The sequence below is a fragment of the Oncorhynchus tshawytscha genome, linkage group LG07 (assembly GCF_018296145.1).
Source record: "Oncorhynchus tshawytscha isolate Ot180627B linkage group LG07, Otsh_v2.0, whole genome shotgun sequence".
Classification (NCBI taxonomy): Eukaryota; Metazoa; Chordata; class Actinopteri; order Salmoniformes; family Salmonidae; genus Oncorhynchus; species Oncorhynchus tshawytscha.
In genome coordinates, this window is record NC_056435.1 from 49,908,172 (window position 1) to 49,927,897 (window position 19,726).

At 41.8% G+C, this 19,726-nt stretch overlaps 1 protein-coding gene and 1 long non-coding RNA gene across 2 annotated transcripts; both read right to left on the bottom strand.

The window, feature by feature from the left end:
- Positions 1-1,467: 1,467 nt before the first annotated feature.
- Positions 1,468-11,577, bottom strand: LOC112254742 (innate immunity activator protein). The gene is made up of 9 exons (XM_024427541.2): positions 11,486-11,577; positions 9,905-10,038; positions 7,302-7,424; positions 6,791-7,019; positions 6,609-6,662; positions 6,218-6,497; positions 5,078-5,230; positions 4,097-4,823; positions 1,468-1,947 (listed from the first exon to the last, which is right to left on the bottom strand). Exons 1-9 carry the CDS (start codon positions 11,538-11,540, stop codon positions 1,855-1,857), a joined length of 1,848 nt encoding a protein of 615 aa, XP_024283309.2. The 5' UTR covers positions 11,541-11,577; the 3' UTR covers positions 1,468-1,854.
- A 5-nt stretch (positions 11,578-11,582) lies between these two features.
- On the bottom strand, positions 11,583-16,816 carry LOC121846807. Its single transcript, XR_006083781.1, has 2 exons — positions 16,563-16,816; positions 11,583-11,612 (listed from the first exon to the last, which is right to left on the bottom strand). It is a non-coding gene; the product is annotated as an uncharacterized LOC121846807 (long non-coding RNA).
- Between the last annotated feature and the right edge of the window lie 2,910 nt (positions 16,817-19,726).

Consider the following 19,726-nt stretch of genomic DNA (forward strand, 5'->3'; position numbering starts at 1 on the left):
GCTCTACTTTCCGGCTACCCGGATAAAGCACTAAATAAACTTCAGTTAGTGCTAAATACGGCTGCTAGAATCCTGACCAGAACCAAAAAATTTGATCATATTACTCCAGTGCTAGCCTCCCTACACTGGCTTACTGTCAAAGCAAGGGCTGATTTCAAGGTTTTACTGCTAACCTACAAAGCATTACATGGGCTTGCTCCTACCTATCTCTCTGATTTGGTCCTGCCGTACATACCTACACGTACGCTACGGTCACAAGACGCAGGCCTCCTAATTGTCCCTAGAATTTCTAAGCAAACAGCTGGAGGCAAGGCTTTCTCCTATAGAGCTCCATTTTTATGGAATGGTCTGCCTACCCATGTGAGAGACGCAAACTCCGTCTCAACCTTTAAGTCTTTACTGAAGACTCATCTCTTCAGTGGGTCATATGATTGAGTGTAGTCTGGCCCAGGAGTGGGAAGGTGAACGGAAAGGCTCTGGAGCAACGAACCGCCCTTGCTGTCTCTGCCTGGCTGGTTCCCCTCTTTCCACTGGGATTCTCTGCCTCTAACCCTATTACAGGGGCTGAGTCACTGGCTTACTGGGGCTCTCTCATACCGTCCCTGGGAGGGGTGCGTCACCTGAGTGGGTTGAGTCACTGATGTGGTCATCCTGTCTGGGTTGGCGCCCCCCCTTGGGTTGTGCCGTGGCGGAGATCTTTGTGGGCTATACTCAGCCTTGTCTCAGGACGGTAAGTTGGTAGTTGAAGATATCCCTCTAGTGGTGTGGGGGCTGTGCTTTGGCAAAGTGGGTGGGGTTATATCCTTCCTGTTTGGCCCTGTCCGGTGGTGTCCTCGGATGGGGCCACAGTGTCTCCTGACCCCTCCTGTCTCAGCCTCCAGTATTTATGCTGCAGTAGTTTATTATATCTGGAGTACTTCTCCTGTCCTATTCGGTGTCCTGTGTGAATTTAAGTGTGCTCTCTCTAATTCTCTCTCTCGGAGGTCCTGAGCCCTAGGACCATGCCTCAGGACTACCTGACATGATGACGCCTTGCTGTCCCCAGTCCACCTGGCCGTTCTGCTGCTCCAGTTTCAACTGTTCTGCCTTATTATTATTGGACCATGCTGGTCATTTATGAACATTTGAACATCTTGGCCATGTTCTGTTATAATCTCCACCCGGCACAGCCAGAAGAGGACTGGCCACCCCACATAGCCTGGTTCCTCTCTAGGTTTCTTCCTAGGTTTTGGCCTTTCTAGGGAGTTCTTCCTAGCCACCGTGCTTCTACACCTGCATTGCTTGCTGTTTGGGGTTTTAGGCTGGGTTTCTGTACAGCACTTTGAGATATCAGCTGATGTACGAAGGGCTATATAAATAAATTTGATTTGATTGATTTGATATGAAACAAAAGACTGGTCCACATTCCTGTTGGAATTGAATTCCCAATTCTGAAGAAAATTACATTCATGACAGACAGGATTAACAGTATAAATCTTTATTGATTAACTTCTACAGAGAAACATTTTCTTTTAGAAAAACAGTTTAGAAACATTTTTCATAGTAATAAAGCTAACTATGAATTAATGTTCAAAACAGTAGCTCTTTTACAGTAAAAAGGGCGGCACTATTTTAGCATTGTGATCTGTTACTTCCTGCCTTCAGTTGATCATTTGTTGTTGCCCAGGTAACATGTTGAGGTCAATGGTATAAAGCCTCAGGCCCTCTTTCATATTATGCCCGGTCTCCCTCATCTCATATCTGCACCAGGTCCATTAGTGTAATACATTAATGAATAAATAGGGCTTTGTGGACTGGGGGCAGAGGTTAGTGTTCCAGAGAGGGTGTGGCACACTTGGGGCCCTCTCCCTAGTCCTACACCTGACTGATGAGCTCTGACTCGTTACCCACAAACCACTGCTCCGGGGTCCCATCCGCTGCCTTCTGGAGGACCCGTCTCTGGGGAGCCTGCAGGCAGAATAACAAAAACAGGGAACATTTATTTAAATGTCTTGTTTGTCAAGTCTACCAAGTCAGTACTAACAGAGTTATACTTTTAAATATCACTAGCAACAACATTATTGGAAGGTCACAGTATGGAAAGAAGGCAACAAAGTAGATCTGTGCCTACAAGCACAATGATGTTTCTGCTTGTGGTTCCCTACAACCCTTCTGGGACAGGAGTGACAGCAGAGACCATGCCCTCAGCTGCTATATTACTCAGTTCACACAACACAAGGAAGTTGGAGACACAAATGTGATGTTAAAGGAAGTACAGTACATAGCACGGTGTGGTATAACTTCACCATTTAGAGCTCCATAATGAGAAGGGCATAAACGTTCAAACCAAATCAAACCTAATTTGAGTTCAGCCATTATGTTTTTAGCAGCTGATCCACAACAAGGGTGTGGTGTTTTTCTTTACAGTGAACCACACTGTGACTCAGTGACATTGTGTGATTTACTTTCTGTGATCAGAACCTCCCCTCGAATATAGAATAGTCACCACTACTACTGAGAAATATTCAACCCAAAAGCTACTGAGAAATATTAGATCCACTACTGTACTACAGCTGTATTATCATGCGATAGAAATCGTCGCTGAAGAGTAAAGACAGTAAAACGATACAGGAATGTGGCACCTGGGTTTTACACTTACGCAAGACCTTTCCCATGCCTTGCCCTCTGGAGAGAAAATCTCACCAGCCACGATGTTTACCAATTGCCTCTCATATTATAACCATTTCAATGTTTCAAGATCACATTGCCTCCATAGATCTTCTTAAACTGTATCAGCTCAAAAGATGACAAATAATTGTAGTTAATGTAAGTGGCAGTTCTTTATCAGGCATTTTGAGGTTAATTTTAGATTGATAAAGTATGTAACGAAATAGGCTTTGTCCTGAAGCGAAACTCAGGGTCATTCGCAGCGTTTTATGACGCACAGTGTGCGAGTTATCTGTGAGGCTGACAAAACAGCAGTAAGGAGGCCATGGGGTGGGACTGGAAAACCGTGTATGTCCCAAATGGCTCTCTATTCCCTATATAGTGCACTTTTTTTTTTTTACCCGGGCCCATAGGGCTCTGGCCAAAAGTAGTGCACTTTGTAGGGAATAGGGTGCCATTTGGGATGAACACAAAGTGTATCATGCTTCTACAACTGCATTGCTTGCTGTTTGGGGTTTTAGGTTGGGTTTCGGTACAGCACTTTGAGATATCAGCTGATGTACGAAGGGCTATATAAATAAATTTGATTTTGATTTGATTTATCATGGTTTCTCTCTCTCAATGCAATTTAGTGAGCATGAATATTGCCCTTGGACAATGGGACCAGAAAAAAATGATATTGTGTGAACAGTGGTTCCTGAACAATTCAAAACAACCATTGGAAGTCATAAAACGAGCTGAAACAAGGATCATTGAACAGTTGCGTTTTGTCCAATGACTCCTTTTGTCATAGTGTGCTTACTAGTTCATGGAGGTAATACTTGTTTGTGTAATACTTGTTTGTGTGTCAGGTGTGATTGCCAAACTCACACAGTTCAGTAGAACACAAAGTAAGTTGGCTTTTAAGTAACTGTATTTAGATATGGCACAAGCTTCTGAAGCTAAGCAGGGTTGGTTCTGGTTGGTCCCTGGATGGGAGACCAGATACTGCTGGAAGTGGTGTTGGAGGGCAAGTAGGAGGCACCCTTTCCTATGGTCTAAATATCCCAATGCCCCAGGGCAATGATTGGGGACATTGCCCTGTGTAGGGTGCCATCTTTTGGATGGAATGTTTAATGGGTGTCCTGACTCTCTGTTGTCAGTAAAGAGCCCATGGCACTTATCAAAGATTAGGGACCCTGGTGTCCTGGCTAAATTACCAATCTGACCATCATTCCCAGCTTCTAATTGGCTCATTCTTCCCTGTTACTATTCCCCAGGTTGTTGCTGTAAATGATTATGTGTTCTCTGTCTACTTACATGGTAAAATAAGGATAAATAAACATTTTTATACTCCAGTGATATTCATTATTACGGTGGTGCTGACAGTAACTCCACAAAGGCAATCATTTAAGATTGGGCAACTACATTGTAATCATGTAGTGAGTGAAGTGCTGTCGTGGCTGTTTACCTGTTCAGGGTACTTGTGGTGGTGGGAGAGAGGTGACTCGCGGCCAGGTACATTCCTCACCCTGATCGCAGTCTGCCGGTCGAGGGAGTGAGGTCTGAACTGGTTGCGCTGGTGCCATGACTTGAGCTCCTCGTTTACCACCTGCCGGGGGAAGCCTCTGGAGGGGTGGTGGGGGTACTCTCTGAGTGAGGGGGCGCGGGACAGTCTGACGTGGGGGGAAAGGGATGTGAGAGCCCGCTGGGGGTGCATAGGGGCCTCCTCATACCAGTGCTCATATCGGCTGGAGTGACAGGGGGGCGGAGGGCCGTGATACAGCCTGGCCATGTCCATCTCTGAAGGGTAGACCATCCCATGGTCATAGTAACCCCTGTGGAAGCTGGGGGTGGACTGATGCTGGTGATTTTGGTAGAAGCCGGGGCCTGGGGGGTAGGCCATTGGTCCATGATTGTCGTTGGGGCTGGACTGGTACCTATAGGTGGGCTGACACTGCCATGGCAGGTCACAGGGCATCTCACGACACAGGGAGCTAGTATAGGATGGGGCAGAGTGTTCAGAGTTACTGTCCTCAGTCTCAGAGCTGGAGTGGTAAATGTGGTTTCTGTAGCCTCCCCTCTGGACGGGGGACTCGCCTGGAGACGTTACCACGTATTCCGTCAGTAGCCTCCTGGGAACACGGGTACGACCCCGGTCCTTATCCAGGTTCAACGGAGGCTCACTGTTGGGAAGCCTGTAAAATATCAAAGAAGCATTACAAACTAGGCCAAAACCGTACAAAATGAAAATCATTTGTAAGATAAAGTGAGACAGTTTCAAGATTTAAGCAGTGTGGGGACAGTGTGGATGAAATATACAATGGTGCTGTGTGACTGTGATATGGGGTTGTCTTACCTACCTTATTTGAATGAACTGACTAAGTTGCTCTATAAGAGGGCCTGCTAAAATACCAAAATGTTTTTAAAAAATGTTTAAAAATGTGCTGACCTGAGAGAAAACTGATGGCGAAGGTGCATCTCTGGGGTGGAGGGGGCGCTGTTTGACTGGATTGGGCACAGTCTGAGATGGGAGAACTGCAGGGGCAGAGCAGTGTCTTCATAACAGGCTTCCACTGGAGGCAACACAGGGGTCACGGCTGGACTATTGCAGAAAGGTAACATGGACAGGAAGGAGAGATAAGTGGGTTAATGACTAAACCCTGAAGATGTTATCATTCAGATGGAAAACAGGCCATGATGGGGCCAAATGAGTGCATGTGCTTTCCATGCTTAAACCTGTTCCATGTGCCCTTATCTCAGTCTATTTGCGCTGCCACTCAAAGACAAGTTGTGACTGAATCAGAATGTTCCAGAGTAATATCCTCCCCGAAATAACAAGGTACACCTTAATGCCTACTTTAGCAAAACCACTTCAAAAGGAACTAATTTTTTAAATATCAAATGGAGTTTAAGTTGCAGAGAAGTGCTGCCAAAGCATATTTTGTATACACTGAGGATACAAAATATTAAGAACACTAACTTTTCCATGACAGACTGACCAGATGAAAGCTCTGATCCCTTATTGATGTCACTGGTTAAATCCACTTCAACCAGTGTAGTTGAAGGGGAGGAGACAGGTTAGAGAATGATTTTTAAGCCTCAAGACAATTTAGACATGGATTGTGTATGTGCGCCATTCAGAGGGTGAATGGACAAGACAAAATATTTAAGTGCATTTGAATGGGGTACGGTAGTAGCTGCCAGGTGCACCGGTTTGTCAAAAGGACATGCAGCCAACTCGACAACTATGGGAAGCATTGACGTCAACATGGGCCAGCATCCCTGTGGAACACTTTCGACACATTGTAGAGTCCCTGCCCCGAAGAAATGCAACTCAATATTAGGGAGGTGTTCCTAATGTTTGGTATACTCTGTATTTGAGTTCAACTATGAAGCTTAGAGCACTGCAAATGCATTAATTCAAAAAGTCAAGGCAATCTTACATGAGGCTACATAATGGATTGTGTATAAGAGGTTTCACCATTAGGCTTCCATTATGGCTATTCTTGGGCTTTCCTGTACAATAAATTCAAGGGTAGCGTTGATATAAAATTACAGGAGGCACGCTGGGTTCTCCCTTGGCCTTTACCTTGACTTGCTGCAAGAGTGTGACTTGTTCTTGGTTTTCTGGTAAGGCTGGTCCAGACTGGACTCAGTCCAAGGGGAGTGCTCGATGGGAGGGGCCTCCAATTCCAGGTTGGTGTTGAAGCTAGACTGTAACTCCTCCAGAGTTGGAGTAGTATGGGTTGGCTTGTGGGGGCTAGGCCCAGGGAGGTGTGAGGGGTCTGGGGGAGGCTGGGGAGGGTCTGCTGGTCCTCCTGGGTGAGGGGCCTCCAAGGATGGTTGTGATGACTGACTGATCAGCTTTTCTGGAGAAAAATATAAATAATGAAGTTAAGACAGTACTCTGGTGCTATTGTCAGAGCATGTTTATCTATACAACTTTCACAAGAGTCATTTTTGCTTAGTAACGCTCTAACCTTCATCGAGCAGCGCCGAATCGGACAGAGAGCTATCATCAGAAGTGCCCTGATCTGGAAAAAAAAGCAAAGCAAACAACCGTATTAATCCACGGGAATGGCACTGGAATTACATACCTCTCAGATCAGAGAGGAGAGATGTTAATGTTGTTTTATTAGTCGGCCAGTAGATCGTCACTCACCTCTCTGTGTGCTGATGCAGCATGGCCGTGGTGAAGACCGCCCGTGCTGTAGGTGCAGCTGAAATGCTGTCTGTAGTTGTTTGACTTTCTTCTCCTCACGCTTGCACTGCTGTAACCGGCTTGTCTTCTGCGCCTTGCTGAGGTGTTCCTCATGGCAGAGTCTTCGGGCCGCTTTGTATATCTGCAGCTGAAGAGATAACTCAGCTTCCACAGAGATCAGCTCTGAGTCCTACAAGAAGCAAAAAAAGGACGTTGGGCAGAAGTGAGTGGTTGAACATCAAATATCTCTTCCTGGCTCTTACAATGACAGAAGCCTGACTAATGACGATTGGTGTCAAGGAAGGTAGGGCGATGGGTTGAATTGAGAAATGTAATTTTTCCCTAAGGGGAACCACGGGACTGGCCTTCAGTATTAAGTACACCTGTGTGTGGGGCTTTACAACCACTGTTAAAGGGAGAGTCATTGTAAATGACAATAGTGTCCATGTCCAACCCCTGTCAGGCTCTTTACCACTACTCCCTGTGGGATGCTCTGCTCGTCTAGTTTGAAGGCAGCTCCGATGCGTTGGCGAATTTGAGGCGGCTTCTCCCCAGGCAACACTGGGTAATCTGCAGACAGCCGACCAGTTAGCTCCTATATGACATGGAAAGAAGGCACCAGATTTCAGTAAAATGTGTTGAATCATATTATTTTAATGCAACACAACAAATCATGTGCTGTATGTTAATATACAGTGTACTCCAACGGTATTGGGACAGTGACACGTTTTGTTGTTTTGGCTCTGGATTCCAGCACTTAGGCATTGTATCATTTTAAATCCAGTGAGGTTATTAAAGTGCAGATTGTCAGCTTTAAATTTGAGGGTATTGTCATCCATATCAAGTAAACTGTTTAGAAATTACAGCACTTTTTGTACCTAGTCCCCCCATTTTAGGGGACCAAGAGTATTGGGACAAATTCACTTGTGTTTATTAAAGTAGTCAAAAGTTTAGAATTTGGTCACATATTCCTAGCACAAAATAATTATGTCAAGCTTGTGAGTCCACAAACTTGTTGGATGCATTTGATGTTTGTTTTGGTTGTGTTTCAGATTATTTTGTGCACAAAATAAATTAAATGGTAAATAATGTATTGGGTCATTTTGCAGTCACTTTTATTGTAAATAAGAATGTTTCTAAAGACTTCTATATTCATGTGGATGCTACCATGATTATGGATCATCCTGAATTAATCATGAATAATGATGAGTGAGAAGGTTGGACGCACAAATATCATAACCCGAAAATGCTAACCTCCCCTGTTATTGTAATGGTGAGAGGTCTTGGGAGTATGATAGAGTGTATGTAACTTTCTCACTCATTATTATTCACAATTTATTCAGGGCTATCCGTAATCATGGTAGCATCCTTATTAATGTAGATGTTTAGAATCATATTCTATTCTTCTTTACATAAATGTGACTCCAAAATGACAATACATTATTTACCATTCATTTCTATTGGGCACAATATTATCTGAAACACAACCAAAACAAACAAGCTTGATGTAATCCGTGCTGTAATTTCTAAATGGCTCACAAGATATGGATGAAAATACACTCAAATTATAGCCGACAGTCTGCATTTAACCGCATAGTCCTTGTTCTGGAGTACAGAGCCAAAACAAGAAAAATGGTCACAATCCCAATACTTTGAGCCCACTCAGTTGGAAAATAAGAAAATTATGAGAGGACCACTATTAATTCAGAGGTAATATGTCCCCATTCCCCTCAAATCAACCAGGTTGATGAACCCTCATTGAGTTCATTTTGAAATATTGTACAAAAATCTTTGCTTCTAAAATGACACTTTAGATCATTCTCAAGTGTCAGTTACAGAATGCTGCCTTTCCATAGAATCCTACTCTTTCACAACACATTCTCAGGGCCTCACCTGCCCAGTGGATGCAACCAAACTGGCCTGCCCTCTAGCTAAACCTACATTCAACCTGAATGTGCGATAGTGCATATTATTTATTTCATTTGGGAACAGACATAATACACCCACTGTGTTTGTTTTGAGTTAATCTACATAAAATGTGTATATCCCTCCCAGGCAATAGTGTTGTTCATGATCTCAGCCGCTGTCGTGTTCCTGAGAGCAGGAAAAGGAGTTCAGAGCCTCCATCTAGGCAGCACACCTCGACAGGACAAGTCCCGACAGGAGAGCCACGCCCAATTGTCAACAGAAAAGAATGATCAGACCTGGGCGGCGTCTCAAACGGCACATTATTACCGACATAGGTCTCTGGTCAAAGGTAGTGCACTATATAGGGAATAGGGTGTCATTTGGTACACCCACTCAATGTATCCCTCAACAGCAGCTGAACAGGGGACTGGCTCCCCCATAGCTCGTAACGATGACGGATGGCACAGTGACATTCTTAGGGCTGAATTTGTTTCTGAGACAGATATGGGAGATATAATCTAGTGTGGTATAATAGGGACACTTAGGGTCCATTGGCTGCCTCTCACTTAAAATCCCAACAAATCAGCCTGACTGAAAGAGAAGGGAACAGTAGTGTTCTCATTGGTCAGGAGCACCAAACCAAATAATATTTTCAGCTCAGACTAGGCAGCCTTTATTGGCCAAGTAGTTTGATTGCCAGGCAATTATTGATTAACATCTCAAAAGAATATAAAAAACACACACACTGTTCTAGCTGGTATCACTTTAGTTTTATAAAGCTTACATATCAGTCAGATCTTGAATCACATCACTCCTCTATCTGTTCTACTATCTATCTAAATAATGTGTAACTGTTGACATTTTTTTATTGAACCTTTATGTAACTAGGCAAGTCAGTTAAGAACAAATTATTATTTACAATGACAGCCTACCAGGGAACAGTGAGTTAACTGCCTTGTTCAGGGGCAGAACTACAGATTTTTACCTTGTCAGCTCGGGGATTCGATCTAGCAACCTTTCGGTTACTGGCCCAACACTCTAACCACTACGCTACCTGCTGCCCTATCACAGTATCACTTATGGGGAAATTCACACTGACATTATGGTGAAAACGATCTGAACCCTGATGGAGTGGAGAGTGTATGTGCTATATCCAGGGGTACTCACAGCCTCTCGGATGCAGAGTTTCTTCAGCTCCAGTAGGCAGAGCTCTAGCCGGTCCTCCAGAGACTGATGCTTGAGCTTGACGGCCCGGGTATGAGTGATCACGTCCTTCATAATCGTGAAAGGACTATCAGGGCCTTGGACACACAGTGACAAAGAGGCTACTGTAAGGTCTCAGGGTTGAAAACAGCAAGGCTATAGATAGCTGGACACAATCTTTTGGCATGTTTACAATTGGTAATGCTTGCTTGTCAATTTCATATGGTTGCAGCTGTATCCCACAGATAACCCAACTGGTTGGGGAGAATAAACTGTGTCCAAATCGAGAAAAGGTGGCAATACAAATGCAAACAAAAATGTTGCTCCAATCCTGACTTGTTTCTGCCCACTCCTGAGCAGCAACGATCAAGATAATGAGCCAAGATGACACCTACTGTAGACAAGACAAGGTTATTTTGAGAGATAATGAGTGTCTGTACTTGTACTGTTGGGCAATTCCACGGTAACAAAGTGACACTGAGACTCAGGTTTTTCACTTTAAAATGTACATCAAACAAAAAACAATGATTGGAAAGTTAAAACTATACAACTTTATGCAGAATGACTCAAATAAATAAAGTAAATACATTTTGTTACATTTTTGGTGGAAACTTAAAAGTATTCTTTGTGCATAGAATTTTATGGTTTGTTTAATTTTGCAATCATTGATTTATGTTTGACATACATTTTAAAAGTCTCACTCTGCTACCATGAAATTGCCCTGTTTTATTGATCTATACTGAAACTGTCATGAAAGTGTGATGGTTTCACTCACAGGTTGATCCTAAGGCGATTAACAATGTGGTTGCTCTACTACTGGAACAGTTAGGGGTCTCTCCAGCACTGCCAGTGACCACTGACAACTGGTTACATCCCAAATGGCACCCTACTCCCTACATAGTGCACTACTTTTGACCACAGCCCTAAGGGCACCCCTAAAGTAGTGCACTATATAGTGAGTAGAATGCCATTTGGGACAGAACCCTGAGTTCATTTACAGGGCTACTAATGACTCCAGGCCAGTTGCATTGTGTGTCACATACTTTCAGAGATTATCTGTGCTGACAGACAGCAGAGAAAGCCACCGGAGGTGTGACGGAAACGAAGAGGTCACACAGTAAATGCACCGGAACGGCAACCATGCAGGAGAAAATAAACAGTAGAAAACATGCCAACAATAAAATGTATTCTGTCTGTATGTATAATCTCCCATTGTGGGAAGCAGACAGCGTGTGACTAAATGACATGTGGCAATAGCAATAGCTCAGCTACTGATTTATAGAAATGATTGGTAGTGGCAACTGCATTTTCTTAGAAATGTAGCACAAAATAATAAATAACAGGATTATAAACCACTTTTGAATAGTGTGGCTTGCTGGCTTACTACTTCGTTATAACTGGAAGACAAATAGGTTTCTAGGCCACAACCCATGGCATATCAAGTTTGAAAGAATGTTGACTAATGTCTCACTACAGGCATCCCATTATAGTGAATAACTGTTAGTGTCATCCAAGTTGAAAGGTATTTGGTGGCTTGATGCTTACCAGAGTGGAGAATGATGCCACTGTCTGTGTCACTGATCTCTTCTTTGCCCTCCATGTATGTGGGTCAGGTGGTATTCATAGGTGGGTGGGGGGGGTGGAGCAAGGGAAAGTCCACTTTCACAATGCCCTGCAAAAATACACAATTATGTTCATCTTCTTCAATGATACAATATACTTTATTGTCCATCTGCATGAAAATTCATTTTAAAGTCAGCATGAAAATAGAGCACTTCTATACAGTCTCATTACACTACAGAGAGTGATTCCATTTAATAGTACTAAATTGTTGCTTTTCAGCAAATTAGAATATCTAATTTTAGACAAAGTTAATGGGATCCATCCACCATTGAGTGATTAGACTTCTAACAAAACACTTAACCCTTCAACCATGAAAGTCACAGGGGTCAAACCAAATTCTCAGAGACTTTGCTCAGGAAACAATGATGCTTAAAAGGGCCACTCTTCCCATTACTTTGAGCCATTCCCTCCTGTTATGTCCTGTCAGCACAGCCTCACCAGGGTTCAAACCAGAGTGGATTCCCACTGTGACCATCTAACTCACAGCATAAGTCATGAATGGCACCCTATAGCCTATATAGTGCACTACTTTTGACCAGGGCCCATAGGGCTCTAGTAGTGTACTATGTAAGGAGTAAGGGGCCATTTGGGACACTAACCCACACTGTTCTTCATCAGGTGAATGTTTTGCCTGCAGCTAATGGGCTGGCTACTTTAGGGAGATGTTGAGGAATGCCTGAACACAGGAGAGGAGAGGCCAGTCCAACAACAATTAGTCTTATTCTTTTATAGGCCTATCTTAAAGACTACCAACAAAATACAGACTTAAAGAGTCTGGAATAATATCTTAATGTCCTCCAGAAATATGAATTATCAAGTAATACAATACAAATTAATACAATTATTCTATTTGACTCTGTGCCAATTTAATCTTGCTCCTACTCCAAATTGTCTGTTGTGATCTCAAATAAATATTGGAACCTACATGCACATGTAGAACGCTGGTGACCAGATGTAAGCCTCCACATAAGCTCAGCATTACTCAATAGCTACAAAACTTCCTTGACATCCTTTCACTAGAGCTCTCCATGGCTTGTGTGAACAGCGCCAAGGAAAGGACATTAGATACATTCAGTAGAGCAGTCGAAAAAGGTCAAAAGCTTATTATGAGTTCATGTAATCATGTTTAAATTCATCAACTGTATTTTGAATATCTGTATTGAATATTGATGTATGCAGGCTGACTTTATTCAAGTGTCCCTTGTTCCTCCAAACAACTGTAGAAACAGGGGAGTTATCCATTATGTTTTGTTTAAAGCATTGATAGTGCCTTCAGAAATTATTCATACCCCTTGACTTTTTCCACATTCTGTTGTTACAGCCTGAATTTATAATAGATTAAATTGAGATTGTGTGTCACTGGCCTACACACAATACCCCATAATGTCAAAGAGGAATTATGTTTTTAGACATTTTACAAATTAATTAAAAATGAAAAGCTGAAATGTCTTCAGTCAATAACTATTCAACCCCTTTGTTATGGCAAGTATAAATACGTTCAGGAGTAAAAATGTGCTTAATAAGTTACATGGACTCACTGTGTGCAATAATAGTGTTTAACAGGATTTTTGAATGACAGCCTCATCTCTGTACCCCAGTCATACTCTGTACGGTCCCTCAGTCAAGTGGTGAAATTCAAACACAGATTCAACCACAAACAGGGAGGTTTTTCAATGCCTCACAATGGGCACCTATTTGTAGATGTGTCAAAATAAAAAAAAGCAAACATTTAATATCCCTTTCAGCATGGTGAAGTTATTAATTACACTTTGGATGGTGTATCAATCATACACCCAGTCACTACAAAGATACAGGCATCCTTCCTAACTCAGTTACCAGAGTGGAAGGAGGCCAATGGTGACTTTAAAACAGTTACAGAGTTTAACAGCTGTGAAAGAAAACTGATAATGGATCAACAACATTGTAGTTACTCCACAATAAATTTGTTATTTTTACCTTTATTTAACCAGGCAAGTCAGTTAAGAACAAATTCTTATTTTCAATGACAGCCCACTAGGGTTAACTGCCTGTTCAGGGGCAGAACGACAGATTAGTACCTTGTCAGCTCAGGGGTTTGAACTTGCAACCTTCCAGTTACTAGTCCAACACTCTAACCACTAGGCTACCCTGCCACCCCATGACAGAGTGAAAAGGAGGAAGCTTGTACAGAATAAAAATATATCAAAACATGCATCCTGCCTGCAATAAGAAACTAAAGTAAAACTGCAACAAAAAAAAAGGTCTGTCTGCCCTATATAAAGGATCAAACCTGGCAGAGGAATAAAAATAGCATAAATAGGAAAGTATACCAGTTTAATTTGAGGACCAGGATGTTGACAGCTGTGCCATACAGAAAGCCAATCCTCAGTAAAAAACACGACAGCCCACTTGGAGTTTGACAAAAGGCACCTGAAGGACTCTCAGACCATGAGAAACAAGATTCTCTGGTCTGATGAAACCAAGATTGAATTCATTGGCCTGAATGCCAATAATCACACCTGGAGGAAACCTGGCACCATCACTATGGTGAAGCATGGTGGTGGCAGCATCATGCTGTGGGGATGTTTTTCAGCGGCAGGGACTGGGAGACTAGTCAGGATCGAGGCAAAGATGAACGGCGCAAAGTACAGAGAGATCCTTGATGAAATCCTGCTCCAGAGCGCTCAGGACCTCAGACTGGGGAGAAGGTTCACCTTCCAACAGGACAACAACACTAAGCACACAGCCAAGACAATGCAAGAGTGGCTTTTGATAAGTCTCTGAATGTCCTTGAGTGGCCCAGCCAGAGCCCGGACTAGAGAGACCTGAAAATAGCTGTGCAGCGACACTCTCCATCCAACATGACAGAGCTTGAGAGGATCTGCAGAGAAGAATGGGAGAAACTCCCCAAATACAGGTGTGCCAAGCTTGTAACACCTAAGAAGATGCAAGGCTGTAATTTTTTATACATTCACAAAACCTTCATAAAAACTTGTTTTTGCTTTGTCCTTATGGGTAGATTGTGTGTAGATCGATGAGAAAAAAAACAATTGAATCCATTTTAGAATAAGGCTGTAACGTAACAAAATGTGAAAAAAGTCAAGGGGTCTGAATACTTTCTGAATGGATTGTAAATGCAAGGAAATTAGGCTTGATTGTTGTTCAGTGACCGAATATCCCAAACTATCCAACTTGCAGTGGCAAATATAAAGAAAGTTATTAATTGCACTACAAATAAAGATGAAATTAAACATTCCCTGGTATTGTCTTACTGGTAATCCATGTACTGAAAAAGGTTGATCAAAGTGATACACTTGAGTGTCAATAGAGATAGCTCTAAATTCAGTCAAATTTCAATCAACTTCACAAACACAGCCTAAAACCCCAATGAGCAAGCAATGCAGAGGCTGGGAAAAACTCCCTAGAAGGCAGGAACCTAGGAAGAAACCTAGAGGAACCAGGCTCCAAGGGGTGGCCAGTCCACTACTGGCTGTACTGGTAGAGATTCAGGAGTACATGTGGCCATTTAGGCCGGATTCAGTCTGTCCACTGAGTTTCTCCAACCAAATGTTAACTTGGTTGACCATGTCCTTGAAGCCAAGTCAGCCAATTTGGTTCCCTCAGATTGTGGAAGTTGGTGGAATGACATGATCCTGGTGACATGACCTTGATCCATACACTATTGCTGTGTTCAAGACAACTGGGAAGTCCAGCTTTTACTGGGAAAAATAATTTTGCATGGTCATCCAACTTGGAATTCTAAGTCGAGAACTCGTCCTCTTTCTAGAGCGCTGACTTCCTGGCCTGAAGATCACTGACGTCATGATTTGACCTCTTTTTTTCAGAGTTCAAATGCTGTGTTCAAAATAACTGGGAACTAATGAAAAATATTAGGTCAAATCATGAGGTCAGTGTTCTTCAGGTTAGAGCTCTAGAAAGAGGCCTGAGTTCCAGTTGGAATTGCCCAGTTGTTTTGAAGCACTGAAATCGTTGATTTCCGAATTCCCAGGTGTTTTAACGTGGCACCAGTCGTAATAGTATGACACATACTTCTTGCTATACAGTCTAGGGAGCTTCCTGTGATTGTCGAGCTGTTTGTGAAACTTCCACGTCATTAAGACTGCAATCTCAGTTCGGGCAATGATTGACAGAGAGAAAAAAGCAGGGCTTTAATTGGCTGATGCAACTGTGTGCTGAAGGCTTATTGACAACAATGCGTTTATTGTCCCGAAACTGCTTGAATCCAAAGGCAAAACACTTTTAGCGCATGAGGCATGTGTGAAATGATTCAATTCAATTTAAAGCTCATGTCTATAGTATGCAAGGCACGTTAGGTTGTGGAAACGCTAGCACGATCATTATAATTAGGGAATTCTTAATATACAACATGGAATAAACTTTATCATAAAACTAATGACGCGTGGGAACAGAGGCATCATTTATTACCCGAGACTGAATGGGATATTCATGAGTAAAATACTATAACCTCCGTAATATTTATAAAGCCAAATGATAAAGTATACAAGACAAAAGACAAAGCCTAAACATTTCAACGAAACACGGATGTAGACTTTAATCAGGAAACGATTGATTCCGCGCATATCAAGTGTCCATCTCCCCAGGTCGCTTGCATGAAGCATACAGACTGTATAACAATTGAGACAATAGTCCCCCGTCACTTTCAAGAAACTGTTTAATCTAACATGTCTACACGACCTCCCACACACTTCCAATAGCCATGGTTACGGAGTCAACTAAAACGAAGATGTTACATTTTCATTAAAAGGGCATTACGCACCAAACGCTCTCTTTTCAATCCCAACGAGGTTCTCCTAGTAAAGGATAGAGGACAGGGAATTCCAGCAGAATGAATGAAAATCAACCCAGTTTTTTAAAAATCATTTAACGTAACCTAAGTATTTCGACTGTATAAAAATAGTTAAACTCTGATCATTTCAACTGAACACCTCGGAAAGCATTTAGCGTAAAGTTAAAGCGCATTAAAAGAGCGTGCACTTACATTTGCATCAATCTGGTTCAAAAGTCGACTCTTGAAAACTGCCTTACTAATACTATTCTCGTATTTCCCACTTGAATGGAAGTGATTGAAAGGCGAACTGCCTTGATTTGAAGTAAGGTAGAAGGACGACTCACACTCAAAGGGGGAGTGGTCCGCAGAGGTGGTACCAAGTCACTATTATTTGAGTCACAAGGTTCAAGTCCAGTCCTAAGTAGAACGGGTCGAGACTCGAGTCAAGACTAAGTCGTCTATTCTAAGAGCAAGTAAAGTTGAGTCCAGTCACAAGTTCAAGTCAAATATCAATTAAACAAAACACACATATATATATATATATATATAGACAATGACTTGTTCAACTACAAATCTGTCTATTTACTGAGGCTACCAGGCAGCCCTTTTCATTATTTTGTCTGTACATTTTATGTGATAATTAATTTTAACAAATTCCAAACCTAACATGAATCAGTAAATTATCAATTTGTACCGAAGCCACTCCAGCGTTGTCTTGGCTGTGCTTAGGGTCGTTGTCCTGTTGGAAGGTGAAATGTCACCCCAGTCTGAGGTCCTGAGAGCTCTGGAGCAGGTTTTCGTCAAGAATCTCTCTGTACTTAGCCCTGTTCATCTTTCCCCTCGATCCTGACTAGTCTCTCAGTCCCTGCCGCTGAAAAATAACCCCACAGCATGATGCTGCCACCACCATGCTTCACCGTAGGGATAGTATTGGCCAGGTGTTGAGCGGTGCCTGGTTTCCTCCAAGCGTGACACTTGGCATTCAGGCCAAAGAGTTCAATCTGAGAGTCTTTAGGTGCCTTTTGGTAAACTCCAAGCGTGCTGTCATGTGCCTTTTAATTTATTTATTTTTACTGAGGATTGGCTTCCGTCTGGCCACTCTACCATAAAGACCTGATTGGTGGAGTGCAGCAGAGATGGTTTTCTTTCTGGAAGATTCTCCAGTCTCCACAGAGTAACTCTGGAGCTCTGTCAGTGACCATCGGGTTCTTGGTCACCTCCCTGACCAAGGCCCTTCCCTCCCCTGATTGCTCAGAGGCCACTGTGTTCTTGGGGAACTTCAATGCTGCAGACATTTTTTGGTACCCTTCCCCAGATCTGTGCCTCGACACAATTCCTTTGACCTCATGGCTTGGTTTTTGCTCTGACATACACTGTCAACTGTGGGACCTTTATATAGGACAGGTGTGTGCCTTTCCCAATCCTGTCTAATCAATTGAATTTACCACAGGTGGACTCTAATCAAGTTGTAGAAACATTTCAAGAATGATCAATGGAAACAAGATGCACCAGGGCTCAATTTCAAGTCTGAATACTTATGTAAATAAGGTATTTTTATGTTTACTAAATGTACATATTTTTCTAAACCTGTTTTCACTTTGTCATTACTGGGTATTGTGTGTCGATTGATGAGGATTTTTATTGACTAATTTAGGCTTACAAAATGTTTGTCAAATGGCACAATCATTTATGTTTTAACAAACTACATAGTTTTGAGGATAGGCATGACAGAAATAGAGTACGATTTCATATTTGAATCATCTTTGAAAGATTACATCTTTATGTTTTACAGACAAACTGAAGCGTGGAGATCATAAGTTAAGTGCATGCATAGAAATGGAGTCAACTAGTTCTTCTGGCCAAGGCCAAGAGATGATACAACTGGTATGCGGATGACCAGATTATGCATCTGATGCCAAAGCCGCTGCCACTGAACAAAAGATCAGCTCAGATTGACCACAGTATCTGGAAGTACTTTGTTAGATTACTTGTTAGATTTGTGTGTATTAGGTAGTTGTTAGGAATTGTTAGATAATTTGTTAAATATTACTGCACTGTTGGAACTCGAAGCACAAGCATTTCGCTACACTCGCATTAACATCTGCTAACCATGTGTATGTGACCAATATGATTTGATTTGATTTGATTTACTAGGAGGAGCACCTGAACGTGTGAAAGTGGCAGAAGTGAACTGGCTACCAGAGAAGAAGCCTTCAGAGGCTAGAAAGCAATGGAGACTTGGAGATAACAGATGGATGTGACATAATAACATTGCAAAGACAAACATATGGACAAACTTTTCTAAAGACAAACACATCTCAAGTAAAAGTGAAGCATGTATGGGAATTTATTAGTACGGGATAAGTTAGTACAGGAAATAGGCCTATTCCATGAACATGTTTTACTGCACATAAAATGTTTGTATCAATGCTTTTGGAAAAACTTAGTCTTAGTTTACATTCAATGTTGTGTTTCTATAGTTCCAATAGACATGTTTTATGTTTGTACGACAATGTTGTGTTAGGAAATACATTTTAGTCAATAGGGTTCATCTTTTGGTCTTAATCTTTGACCAGTAACCTCCATGTTATTGTTCGTATGAAATCAACACGCTATAAAATGATTTGTAATAAAAAATAAATATGACTAAATAAGTCAAATTTGTATGGAATAATCATATGTCATTCGTTTCACATTGTGTCACAGGTGTTGGTGTTCTGGCATCAGAGTTTCCCATTTTCATATAATGTTTATTTGTATCTACCCAACTGCTGCTGCATTCATTAGTATGCATTTTAAGAATATGATAATCACATTTTGATCACTCAACCTCAATTATTTCTGATTTTACAAGAAAAACCAAGTGGCAGAAATATAAAAATATCGAAAAATATAACTTTTCACATATTGGTTTAAAGTAAATTACTAATCAAAAAATTTCTTAATATTAGTATTAACCTTTTCTGTCTGATTATATATGAACATTTAATTGTGAAATTAGATTCAGGAAATCCTGAATTGTCATCTAAAATATAGATAACACCAGTGACAAAAAAGGAAGCACTTGCAATAAAATACATTAAGCTTGCATTTATGTTGATGGATAATGGTATGAGTTAACTATATACGTTTTGGTAAAAAAATGTTGGCTCTTCAAAATCTACAATTTCCGTAGAATCATCTTTATATACATGTATACTGTACACTGTACTGTTTATATACATGTAAACTGTACATGAGTATACTGTACCTCTTTGCCCCTGGTAAGTCTTTCCCCTGTTGATCACAGGAGTAACTCATGCACTCGTCACTGATTGGGACCTGGGAGTTGCTTGCACCTGTTCTTTATTTAAGGTCAATGCCAGAAGCAGCAC